The 12,924-nt window shown below is 56.3% G+C and overlaps 1 protein-coding gene across 1 annotated transcript; it reads right to left on the bottom strand.

The window, feature by feature from the left end:
• Positions 1–2,373: 2,373 nt before the first annotated feature.
• RELA (RELA proto-oncogene, NF-kB subunit) lies at positions 2,374–11,865 on the bottom strand. Its single transcript, XM_007983705.3, has 11 exons — positions 11,561–11,865; positions 10,919–10,945; positions 10,677–10,828; positions 10,427–10,575; positions 8,864–8,955; positions 8,406–8,537; positions 7,460–7,564; positions 7,031–7,243; positions 4,926–5,006; positions 4,759–4,833; positions 2,374–3,771 (listed from the first exon to the last, which is right to left on the bottom strand). Exons 1-11 carry the CDS (start codon positions 11,565–11,567, stop codon positions 3,149–3,151), a joined length of 1,656 nt encoding a protein of 551 aa, XP_007981896.1. The 5' UTR covers positions 11,568–11,865; the 3' UTR covers positions 2,374–3,148.
• Positions 11,866–12,924: the final 1,059 nt, after the last annotated feature.

Below are 12,924 nucleotides of genomic sequence, written 5' to 3'. Positions count from 1 at the left end.
GCCCCCAGGCCTCGTCCTCTCTCCACCCACCTGGCCACTTCTTGCAGGGCCCAATTCCAGAGGTGGTGGCATCTCCGCCTCAGTTGACTGGGGCTGTTTCCATGTCCTGGAGGAAATGGGCCCTTGACCTGCTTCTCTCCTCACCAGCCTATGGTCCTCTAAGTGGCATCATCAAGTCCAAACTTGGACTTTGTCTAAATCCTATGTTTTCTGGACCTGAGGCCCAGACAGGGCAGACTTGCCCAGCATCTCATGCCTATTCCAGTCCCTTCCCTAGGCTGGCTGAAGCTCCATGGTGAGACCTAGGCCCTGGGTCTGTTAAGTTAGGTGCTGGCAGGATGAGCTAGGCTCTGAGAAACACAGCATCTGAGGATCAGGAAGGCTTCATGGAGGAGGTAACGAGGGCTGAGTTTTGAAGGTTGGGTAGGAGTTCACCAGGCAGAGACGTCAGAGGTATCCTGGTAGGACCAGTCTGGCTGGGGCCTGTTGGACTAGAGCCAAGGCACACACAGGAACCCATGGTCAAAGAAGCCGGATCAGAAAGGGTTGTGAAGGTGCACTAGGGATCGTGGATTAGCAGTTCCCAAGACTGCCAGTTCTTCCTGGTTGTGGACTAGTGTGGAAGGCTCTGGTCACTGAGGGTGTGCAGAAAACTAGGATCTGGTCATATGGTTGATGTTCAAAGGGAGATTGATGAGGTGAGATCTGGATGTTGGAGCTCTTTGGCTGCAGGGAGGCGGCTGTAGCCACAGTCCAGTGGGAGGTATAGTGGTGACTTAAACTCAGTGATAGCAGTGACAGTGGGGAGAAGTGGGCAGATTTTCCAGGACCTCGTGGAAAGACTGGATGCAAGTTACTAAGAGAAGAGTTGTGGCATCTACAGTAGTGGCCAGGTTTCCGGCTGGAGCCCCTGGAAGGTGGCAGGGCCAGGGCTGACACAGGGAAAAGGAGAGGCAGACTGGGGATGGCTGAGGTCATTTGGAACAGGGTGTTTGAGAGGCCTGAGGACGTCAGAGTGGAGATGTCCAGGGGCTGGCGCGCAGAGGAGAGAGGTCTGGGCTGGATACGAGGACTTGGAGCTGGTGAGCCATGAGCATGATGGGATCATTCAGGAATGAGAGAAGGACCAGGAGAGGTCTTCCGTGGGTAACGGGAGGAAGCGGCACCGAGAAAGCCAAGGCGAGGGAGGCGCAGCCTGGGCTGCATGGCCTGGGCTCCCTGGTTTCCCTCTGGGCCTCGGGTCGGGGACCTCCAGTCGGGGTCCCTGCGCAGCTCAGCAGTCGGCTTCCTCAGCTTAGGAGCCTTCTCACCCCGCCCGCTTCCTCCCCGGCCCCGCCTCCCAGAGACTACCCGGCAGCTTCGCCCGGGTCCTGACCGGGCCACCGCGAGCCCGGGCTCCGCCCCTCGCGTAGGAGTTCCGCCGAGGCCCGCCCTCGCTCCAGGCCCCACCCCTGGCCGTCCCCAGCGAGCCAGAGCCCCGGGGCAAGCTCTACTTCATCGACGCAGTCGGCCTGCAGTCTCGCAGACGCTGCCCATGGGAGCCTGCACCCAGTGCCTTTTGTGTTCCTAGGAGACTCGCTGACTTTTGGGATGCGTCCTGCTGACGATAACTCCTTTTCCCCTGCTGTTGTACTCCCGCAACAGTGCGAAGCCCAGAGGAAACGCCATCGGCTTCGGCGCGGATTTCCCCCAGATGCGGGACTCGGCCTCCGGTCGCTGAGGGCGCCTTGTGCGCCTGCGCACTCGAGAACGGGGGGTACCAAGCCGGCCAGCGCTATTTGCTCTGAGCTTGCGCTGGGGCAAAGCGGAAGTACGTCCAGCTGTAGCCCTGTGGGCTGCGGCTGGGCCTTTGTTTTGGCTTCCTGAGGCTGTGGATTGAAGCTTTCACCGTTCCTCCCAGAACAGAGTATCAAAGCATCGGTGGGGCAGGCTAGATCTTTACCTGGCACTACACATTCCCCAAGAGAAGCACACACTCCCTGGGCCACCCAAGGAATTAAGTCCAAATTTCCTGGCCCCATCAAATCTTTCGAACATCGTTTCTCTTACCTCTGACGCTGGCTAGTCCCTCTGCGAGATCCACTCTCAGCCGATCTAAGACCTGGAGCAAATGGGGCCTCTTGGAAGACTCCTGAAATTGCTCAATCCCCACAGTCACTGCGCCCTACTAGGCTCTCGGTGTGTTAGGACTCCTGCCTTAGTTGCCCGTTTTCATCCACTGGACAGTAACTCGGGGTTTCCAAGGGCATTCTCAGACTGCAGGCTCTCAGAGGACAGTGCACGCATTCACCCAGCTCTCTACCACCAATGTCCGGCCTGATGTGACTAGCGAAGTGTGTGCTCAGTGTCTGCTGAAAAAAAGCGAATCTCTAGCCAGCTTGGCAACAGATTTATTAATTCAGAGTAGAAAGAGCAAGAGTCCAAGTGCTTTGATTCTTCGGTGAAAACTATGCCTCCTGACTGGAGAGCTGCCAGCCTGCTCTCCCCGACTCTCTTTAACAACTTGCCCTCAATTAAGGCACTTGAGAAGAGGGAGAGCAGGGAAGTCCCAGACCAAACCCCCTCTGGATCCTTGAGAGCCAGCGCTGTTCCACTGGTTTCCGTCAGCCACAGCTGAACAAGGAAAGAGCCGGCAGAGACCTCTGTAGGGCATGAAGGCCAGCCCCTCAAACGCTGGTGTTAGGCACAGCGACAATGCCAGTGCCATATAAGGGCTGGTACCTGGGGCGTTATTTTAAGGTGTAATGAATCCATGATGGAAGACACTTGATAATAAGGCTGTGTGGGCTCAAAGGCCTTACCTCTAGCCTGCTTCTCTCTCTAGGAGAGTACTAGAAGCTGCAGGATGGGGATGGGGGACCCCATAGTTCCCTACAGAGAAGGGAGCTGACCATCAGGATAGGGGAAGAGTTTGAGTTTCCCCAGCTTCCCCCTTTCCAGAGAAGTTAATGCTTCTGCTTAAGCACCTCCAAAAAGAGAGATAGATACAGATATTGCCAATAAAAGAATAAAATATGCCTTCCCCCTCCAAGGAAGACATCACCAAAGTTGGGGGCAGCTGGAACACACCCCACCAGAATCCGTAAGTGCTCTGGGAGGGCTTCAATCCCCTGCAACCCAGTGCTCTGGGGAGGGTAGGTATCACCCCTTAGGAGCTGATCTGACTCAGCAGGGCTGAGAAGTCCATGTCCGCAATGGAGGAGAAGTCTTCATCTCCTGAAAGGAGGCCGTTGGGGAGCCCCGGGGCCCCCAGTGGAGCAGGAGCTGGGTCAGGGGGCCTCTGGGCCCCTGTCACTAGGCGAGTTATAGCCTCAGGGTACTCCATGAGCATGGGCTCAGTTGTGTGGGGGGCCACAGGTACGCCCTGGTTCAGCAGCTGCTGAAACTCGGAGTTGTCGACTGATGCCAGGTCTGTGAACACGGTTGGGTCTGTGCTGTTGCCAAGCAAGGCCCCCAGGTCTTCATCATCAAACTGCAGCTGCAGCAAGGCCTCTGACAGCGTTCCTTCCCCAGCCTGGGTGGGCTTGGGGGCAGGTGGGGCCACAGCCTGAGGAGGGCCTGGGGCTAGGACTGGGACAGGGACTGGGGCCTGGGCCAGAGCTGATACCATGGCTGGAGCAGGGGCAGGGGCTGGAGCCTGGGGCAGGACTTGGGGAGGGGCCGAGGCCAAGGCTGAGGCCTGGCTTATCTGCCCAGAAGGAAACACCATGGTGGGAAACTCATCATAGTTGATGGTGCTCAGGGATGACGTAAAGGGATAGGGCTGGGGTGCTGGAGGAGAGAGACAGAGAGGCAGGGGTCAGAGAAAACCCTAGAGATCCACCCTGTCCTCTTACCCCAGCCCCTCCTGATGGCGCCTAGGCTCAATCCCTCTCTAGGAAGTCACTGCCAACACCCTATCTCCTTCCTCTTACCCCATCTGACCCAGCCTGTAGGGTCCAGTTCTAGCCACACCTCCACGTTGGAGTCCTCCCTGACTACTCAAGCCCACAAAACTCTCCCAGCCTTTTAAAGGAAGGGACACTTTGAGAGACAAGCTGGACTCCTCGGTTTACAGCTGAAAAACTAAGTCCTGAGAGGCAATGAGCCCATGGAGTACCAAGTGAGCAGCGGCCTCAGGTGGACAGCTTGTCAGTTTTTGAGCCTCGCACCGGCACATACGTCTTGCTAATTCAGAAGTGATTTTTGTTCCCCCTAATTCAAGTGAGAGATGAAAGCAGAGATTCTGCATTTTTTTTTTTTTTTCAGACGGAGTCTCGCTCTGTCGCCCAGGCTGGAGTGCAGTGGCGCGATCTCGGCTCATTGCAAGCTCCGCCTCCCAGGTTCACGCCATTCTCCTGCCTCAGCCTCCCGCCACCACACCTCCCGACTACAGGCGCCCGCCACCACACCTGGCTAATTTTTTGTATTTTTTGTAGAGACAGCATTTCACCGTGTTAGCCAGGATGGTCTCGATCTCCTGACCTCGTCATCTGCCCGTCTCGGCCTCCCAAAGTGCTGGGATTGTAGGCGTGAGCCACCGTGCCTGGCCGATTCTGCATTTTTAACTTCTGAATCCCAAGATACCCAGTACAGGATTTAACTGGCACAGTGGTTCCCAGGCTTCAAGCGTGCATTAGCATCCCAGAAGTCGCTGGTTCCTGTGCCATCCTTTCAAAGCCTCTGATTCAGTAGGTCTGTAATGGGGCCCAAGAGTCTGCATCTCCACTGCTCCTCAGCTGAACCTGTCGTTCCAGCAGGACAAAAGGAAATCCTTACCTGGCTTGGGAACAGAAGCTGAGGTGCGGGAAGGCACAGCAATGCGCCGAGGTGGAGGCCGGGGGTCAGTGGGTCCTGTAGGGCAAGGGCTGGGTCAGTTCTCAGCCCTAAGGTGTCCCCTCCCTGCCCGCTGCCTTTCTCTCTGTCCTTCCCGGTCCCCATCTCACCGCTGAAAGGACTCTTCTTCATGATGCTCTTGAAGGTCTCATATGTCCTTTTGCGTTTCTCCTCGATCCGGTGACGATCATCTGGGAAAGTAAGGAGGAGAAGTAGGACTTGCTCTCCTCAGGTGGGCCCCCAACGCTCTCAAAGGACCCTCAGGAGGAAAGCAAGGAGCCAGGCTTTCCCAAGACCCGTTCTCCCAACCTCCTCTGCCAGTGAGAAGGGATGTATGACACCCAGCAGTTCTGAGAATCCCACAGCTTTTGGAGGCCTCTGTTGGCTGAATCTGCCCCTCTACGGCCACATGGCGAGGCCGAGTACAGGGGCCGTGCTCTGGGGAAAGAGGAGCCCTGGGGGGTCCCAGCCTCCAGCTCATGCCTTCCTGCACTGCTCACGTCCTGGCTCACTGTCAGCCTCCACCCAAGGCGGTGAGAATTTCTTGCCACTCTGGGGCAGCTGGGGCACAACTGCCTTAAGACTTCAGCAGACTCTTATTCTTATCTGTAATGGTTTCGTATTTTAGTCGGAGCTTTCAGAACTGTCTTTCTAATTACAATGGTACTTCAGTAGCTCCAAAGCACCTCAATTCCATTAATTCAAAGACAACCTCATCATCCCTCAAAAACTGGGTTCTTTCTCCTGTATTTCCTGACCATCCATCTGCCATCTGCCCTGTCACCAAAGCTAGAAACCTTGGAATGATTACCTTCTTTTCTCTCACTCCCCACCACTAACTTGACACATATTTATCAAGCACCTACTATGTGCCAGCCTCCCTTCTAGACACTGGGGATGTGGCCATAAGCACACAAGGTGTCTGCTCCCAAAAAGTTGGCATCCTAGTGAAAAAGTGAGAGGGACACCACCATATATACAAACCAGAAAATCTCAAGTGACAGTGGTCCAGGGAAGATACGGTGAGGGAACAATACCAGAAGTGAGGTCGGGGCAGTCTAAATTTAGAAGGAAGGACTAATTTAGAGGTCAGAGAAGGACTGGCATAAGCCACCTGCATTAAAACCTTGGGCCAGGCATTCCAAGCAGAGGCAATAGCTAGACACAGGTCCTGAGGTGAGACTGAGCTTGGTCTATAAGATGCAAAACGGCTGCAGGGCTGAAGGGTAACTGAGGACAGTGGCGGAGATGTGATCTTGCTTTGCTATTCCTTCTGCAAGGTTTGTGCCGCATCTTCTTTTCCTGGACTACAGCAACATCTTCCAGAATGGCCTCCCCGCTTTGAGTCTGTTCGTCTCTGATCTTCTACATGTGGCCCCCTGAGTCAACTTCCAAATCTGCTCCTGTCACTTCTCTGCTTAGAGGCGTTCAGCTTAATCACGCCCGCCTCTCTCTGAGCCTGCTCACTGCCCAACATCAGCTCAAACCACGAAGATGCCCCCGAACAGGCCATGCAGTTGCCAATACCCCTTCCCTTCCAGGTGCTGGGCCACCTGCCTAGAGAACACACTTCCGTGTCTTTCTCCAGCTTCAACGCCACCTTCTCCATGCAGCCGTCTCCAGCTCCCCGGAGGCCACCGTGCCCCCGAGCTGCTCTGCACATACCTCTGTTTCACATGTCATTCTGTGACTTAAGGATCTGTTTTGCACATTTGTCTTCCTCAAGTGACTGAGATTCTGAGGGCAGGGAGCATGTCTTACTCATTTTTTGTATTCACAATACCTGGCACAGGCCCTGGTACCAAGTAGATATTCAAACCTTGACCAAAATGTGGCTGAGCTCTATGGTAGTGACAAGACAACCAGTGTGGCAAAAGGACCTTGAAGCCAGATGGCCTGGGTTCCAATGCTGACTCTGCTACTTACTAGCCACGTGAACCCAGGCAAGTCGGACACTATCTCCTACTTCAAAATGGTCATGAGATTAAAATCAGGTAATCCAGTGAAATGCCTGGAATGGGGCAGATGTGTAGTACTAGCTCAACGCCTGAGGTATCCTTATCATTAAATGAGGCAAGAAATGGATTCCAATTACCATATAAATCCCAAGCTCTGACTCCAGCTTCTGGCCCTCAACTACAGCCCCAGACATGCAGTCTTGGCCTCTCTCATGGCAGAGCCCAGCTGCCCTGATGCTGCCATCCCAGCTGTGTACCTGTATCTGGCAGGTACTGGAATTCCATGGGCTCACTGAGCTCCCGGTCGGAAGGCCGCCGCAGCTGCATGGAGACACGCACGGGAGCCTGCAGGCTGGGGTCTGCGTAGGGAGGGGTCCGGAACACAATGGCCACTTGTCGGTGCACATCAGCTTGCGAAAAGGAGCCTCGGGCCTCCCAGCCTGGTCCCGTGAAATACACCTCAATGTCCTCTGCAGGAGATGGGGTGGCAGTGTGGGTCAGTGTGTCTAACCCTCCACGGTCTCCCCCTCAACTTCTGATGCTTGTCTTCTAATATCACCCTTCGGCCCACCTGAGGCCCCTGAGGCATAGGAGGAAGTATCCAAAGCCAGTTGCCTGACACGCCCCGTCTCTGCTCAGCTTCACCCCTTGCTCCCAAGAGCCCACCCCTGTCTCCTGATGTATACCTTTCTGCACCTTGTCACACAGTAGGAAGATCTCATCCCCACCGAGGCAGCTGCCAGAGTTTCGGTTCACTCGGCAGATCTTGAGTTCGGCAGTGTTGGGGGCACCTAAGGCAGTGAGAACAAGGAAGGATGACCTGAGCCACCAGAGGTCCCCGGGGCGGCCTGCAGGAGATGCAACTTCCCTGCCTAGCCCCAAGTCAAGGTTGCCCAGAGCTTGCCACCTACACCTTTGCAGCCAAAGTCAGACCTTCTTATTAGCTCCTCACCCCAACCGATTCAGCAAGTATTTGCCTACTGGGCGCTCAACACTGATCTAAGCAAGGAGAATACAACCACATACAAAACCTAAACCTCTGCTCCCACGGAGCTTATAGTCCAGTGAGTGCCAATCTGATCACACTGTTTCTCCACCTGACCAAAGCAATCTTTAAGGTCAGTCCATACCCACCTTGGCAATGAGCCCTTCCCTCCTGACCCCCAGTTTATCCTGGTTTCCCATCTTTGGGGTTCCAGAGTCGTTTTATTTCCATTCATCCTGCTGGTTACTTAATTAAAGACTGCAGCTGATCAGTCAGCCCAATTCATCTGCGGGCTTCCATCACTGAAGCATCATTCTCGAACACTATCTTGTTCCTGGGAGTTCATTTCCTAGAGTCATTATCACAGTTGTGGGCACACCACCTTCTCATCACACGATACTGAATGCCCATTTCCCATCAGACTCCCTGCTAAACTCCCTGCCAGGCCGGAGCTACACCTCAAGGACAGCTCTGGGTCTTCTTTGCCTTCTCTCCCCAGCCAACAAAGAGCTGGGCACAGAAGAGAAGATGAATACACAAGATGATTGATGAAGCCAGAGCACCTCTTGCAGGCCACACTCACCCCAACCTCCTTCCTCCTATCCAGGCCCACCCTCTCCCCTTCCTGTGTTTCCCTCACTACTCACGGTTGTCAAAGATGGGATGAGAAAGGACAGGCGGCAGGCGGAGGGGCCTGCCTGATGGATCCCGCACTGTCACCTGGAAGCAGAGCCGCACAGCATTCAGGTCGTAGTCCCCACGCTGTTCTTCTATAGGAACTGGCAAGAAAACAGGTGATCAGGAGAGCAGGGGAAGTGGGGATATAGGTGTGACCAGTGGGGGCAGGGAGCTCTGCTCTGGGAGGGCCGCTGGCGAGTGTGTAAAACACAAGTCCTAGAGGAGGCAGAACCCAGCAGTGACACCACTGTGACCTGAATGTCATGTCCCCTCCTGGGCCTCAGTTTCCCAATGGCAAAGTGGGAGAGTACTGAATGGGCACCAAGAGTCCATCTTTACCGTGTACTGGCCAATGAGGGAGATGCAGGAAAGGCGGGCCAGGGAGGGTGGCAGAGGGTGTGGGGGCGGCAGGCAGGGTAGCCCTCACCTTGGAAGGGATTGTTGTTCGTCTGGATGCGCTGAGTGATAGCCTGCTCCAGGTCCCGCTTCTTCACACACTGGATTCCCAGGTTCTGGAAACTGAGCACCCCCAGCCATCTGTCCCACTGTCTCTCACACAGCCCGGACCTTCCTGCCTTGCCCAGCCTGCTCCTTCCTCCCCCACCCACCCCCAGACCATCGCTCCATGCTTAACCCCCTCCAGTGGCTTCCTACTGTGCTGCAATGAACCCTGTCCCTTCCCTCAGCTGACAAGCACCTCCGTGCCCCCGCCTCTGCCAGCCTCCCTGTGGGCTCCCTGCTTACAACCACAGGGACTTCTTTTCCATTCTCTAAACACAGGACACTCATTCCCACCTCAAGGCCTCTGCACTTGTTTGGTCGGCTTGGAATGTTCTTTTCCTACTTCTCTCCTCCTTCTCACCATTCAAGTCTTAGCTGAGGGAGGCCTTCCCTGACCTCCCAATCTAAAGTCATCACACCAGCTCCCGTAACTCCCCCACCCCAGGTTATCCTTCTATCCTATGACTTTGTTTTATTTTCAGGACTGAAATTGTTACTCTGACAGCACCTTGTTTATTTATCTGTGTATTTATTTAAGAGATAGGGTGTTGGGCCGGGTGCGGTGGCTCACACCTGTAATCCCAGCACTTTGGGAGGCTGAGACAGGCAGATCATGAGGTCAGGAGATTGAGAACATCCTGGCTAACATGGTGAAACCCCTTCTCTACTAAAAAAAAAACGCAAAAAAATTAGCCGGGCATGGTGGCGGGCACCTGTAGCCCCAGCTACTCAGGAAGCTGAGGCAGGAGAATGGCCTAAACCCGGCAGATAGAGGTTGCAGTGAGCTGAGATTGCGCCACTGCACTCCAGCCTGGGGACAGAGCAAGACTCCATTTCAAAAAAAAAAAAAAGGCAAGGTGTCGCTCTGCTACCCAAGTGTCGTGGTACAATCATAGCTTGCCGTAGCGGTGACCTCCTGGGCTCAGGTGATCCTCCCACCTCAGCCTCCCAAGTAGCTGGGACTATAGGCACAAGTCACCATACCCAGCTAATTTCTTATTTTTTTGTAGAGATGGGGTCTCACTATGTTGCCTTGGTTGGTCTTGAACTCCCAGGCTCAAGAGATCTTCCTGCCTTGGCCTCCGGAAGTGCTAGAATTATAAGCATGAGCCACTATGCCTGGCCTGTATATTTTTTTAAGGCCTGTCTCTGTCAACTGCAATGTCACCTCCAGGGGAGAGTGTTGGTTCAGTGGTTTTCTTTCTCAAACAAGAGACGTGACTCTGAGGGACTTGTCCTTCCAGCTACAGGGGTCAGGGATTCAGAAGTGATTAGGGACCCATCCATATCCCCTGGAGCTCTTATCTGTGCTACAGTAGACATACAAATAGATAATTTCAAGACAAAGGGAGTTTACTTGCAGAGCTGAGTCAGAGCAAGGAGTAAGCAACTCTGCCCTGTGTCCAGAAAGGAGTAACACTGTAGCGGCTGCTTCATAGCCCGCCTCCTGTCCCCTCATGCTGGGCCTCCTAGCCTGCAGGGAGCTCACCTGTGGATGCAGCGGTCCGGGCAGAGCTCAGCCTCATAGAAGCCATCCCGGCAGTCCTTTCCTACAAGCTCGTGGGGGTGAGGCCGGTGAGGAGGGTCCTTGGTGACTAGGGAGATGCGTACTGTCCCTGGTCCTGTGTAGCCATTGATCTGTCCAAAGTACAGAGGCCCAGACATCCAAACCTGACTCCCAAACACAGAGGGCTAGGGTTCCACAGTCCCTTCCCCGCACACCCTGGTGCAGTGCTGACCTTGATGGTGGGGTGGGTCTTGGTGGTATCTGTGCTCCTCTCGCCTGGGATGCTGCCCGCGGAGCGCCCCTCGCACTTGTAGCGGAAGCGCATGCCCCGCTGCTTGGGCTGCTCAATGATCTCCACATAGGGGCCAGAGGCCTGGGCTGGCTCTGCCAGGGGACACCGCAGGCCCATTAGACAGCTGCCCCCGCTGCCCTACCCCAGGGAACACCTCCCCGACCGCTGCGGGGGCCACTTACCTGCCGGGAAGATGAGGGGGAACAGTTCTGAAAGGGGAGAGAGATCAGGGTCAGCACACACCCACTGCCCATCCTCACAAGGGGGTATCTGCTTTCCACAGAGTAGAGAAGCCAGGCTCCCTCCCAGGGGAACTGAGTAAGGACCTGCTTCCTAGAACCTGCGGTGAAACTAAGGAGTGGAGGAAAGGAACCAGAAACACCTGCTTCTTGAGGGAAAAGGGGGTAAGGAATCCTTCTCCCAAGGGAAGCCGAATCAGGGCCTGTTGTACTTTCATAAGGAAAACTGAGGGAGGGCACGCCCCACCTCCATCCAGAGAGGAAACTGAATCAGATGCGTTCTCCCCTAATAGGGAAACGAAGCCAGAGCTGCCCCCATGGACGGTGTGGAGGGAAACTGAGTCAAGGCTCCCTCTGCTCCCCCACCCAGGGAGGATGCTGAGTCAAGGGCCCCCCTCCACCCAGAGGGGAAACTGAGTCAGACCCCTCCCCGCCTGCCCCGCCCCGCGCCACCATCCGGCAGGCCGACCGCTCCCTGCGCAGCGCCTGTCGGCGCAGGAAGGGGCGGAAAGCGGCGCGGGGGCTCCCGCCACAGCCGGGGCGGCCCCGGCGCGGCCACCCCGCGGGGTCAGAGGGCGACCTCACCGTCCATGGCCGGGGTCCCGGGGGCGGGGCCGGGGTCGCAGCTGGGCCCGCGGCGTGCACTACAGCCGAGCCATTCGCCAGAGGCGGAAATGCGCCGCGCGCGCCCGCCGTCGCGTCACTGCCCGGAATCCGGCCGCGCCTGCGCGCTGCCCCGCCGCCGCCCGGCGAAGGGGCCGGGAGCAAGTGCGCGCCGCGCGGAGGACGAAGAGGCCGCGCGCACAGTCGCTGCCGGGGGCCGGGGCCAAGTGCGCGCGTCGCCGGGGACGAAGAGGCTGGTGTGCCCGGTGGCTCGGCTAGCTCCCGGGTCCCGGCCCCGCCTGGAGGGCGGGTCCGCCGATTACTCACTTTGTTTTTAGGGGATTTCAGGGCCCCCTCCCACCGATCGGCGGAGTTTGGTGATGTCACTCTGGGCCGGGTCTGGAGCAAAGCCCGGGCTACGGGGCTGCGGCCGCCCGCCCTGCGCAGGGAAAGGCCCAGCCCGGCCTTCTGCTCCGCAGAGGCCGGGTGGTTGAACTCCACGCGGGTTTCCTAATCGCTAAAGGTGCCTTTCGGTGGTCACTGTCTCAGAAGCACGTTAAAATGTCCAACTACCCCACTCTAGATGCGGCTGTAGGGGAAGGGGAGCGGCCGGACCTCCCCGCCTGACAGTGCATCAGGGAGCTTTGCGGAGCCGGGATGGGACGACTTGAGGCCCTCCCGCTGGCGAGTTGGCCGAGAGCTCGTCCCTCTCCAGCTAAAGCGCCAGCTTACGATGCAGCCAAACTGCCGGCCCTCAGCGGCTATGGGAGCAGGGGGTCCCCAGGGGTACACCCCAGAGCTTCGTCTCTGAAGCCTGGCGCTTGTGTCTCAGAAGGTCCGGGACCCACAGGGGACACTCGAATCAGCAGGGCCACAACCCCCAACCCCACTGCCCCCGCCTGTGTTTGCCCTGGACCTCCAGATAGGGCTGACCACTAATTCTGTCATGTGACCCCACAGTGCGGGTAGCTCCCCCAAGACCAAGCCCAAGGCGCGTCCTTGTGGGGGCTGGGGCTGGCGCAGCCCCACCTCAGGCCTCATCCCCGAAGGAGGATGCTCCAGGGGGCGGAGTCTTCTCCAGATGGAGAAAGACTTATTTTCTCTGAATTCGTCTTAAATTAGGAAATCATGTGGGAATTGGAAAAGATTGGAAATTCTGACTTGTTTCCCAGGCTCTGAAGAAACAGGAAGAGAAAAGTGAAAATAGAGTTAGCACCCCGCCCACTCATTTCAGTTTCTCCAGTGGCTGGCCCTGATTAGAAAAGTATTTACTTTCGGCAGGGGGCGGGGAAGGCCGACTTCAGTTGACCGAATGGATGACATACAATTATCATTAAACCTTGCAT

The sequence above is a fragment of the Chlorocebus sabaeus genome, chromosome 1 (assembly GCF_047675955.1).
Source record: "Chlorocebus sabaeus isolate Y175 chromosome 1, mChlSab1.0.hap1, whole genome shotgun sequence".
NCBI lineage: Eukaryota > Metazoa > Chordata > Mammalia > Primates > Cercopithecidae > Chlorocebus > Chlorocebus sabaeus.
The sequence above is the reverse complement of the archived record's forward strand: the minus strand, read 5'-3'. Positions and strand labels throughout refer to the sequence as shown.

Bases quoted from the DNA above. Each gene is read 5' to 3' on its own strand.
- RELA (XM_007983705.3), bottom strand. The intron at 10,829-10,918 runs GTAAGTGGCCCC...GTCCCCTGGCAG, and splicing joins CCCCCTCATCTTCCCGGCAG to AGCCAGCCCAGGCCTCTGGC. The intron at 7,244-7,459 runs GTATACATCAGG...CATCTCCTGCAG, and splicing joins GTGTGACAAGGTGCAGAAAG to AGGACATTGAGGTGTATTTC.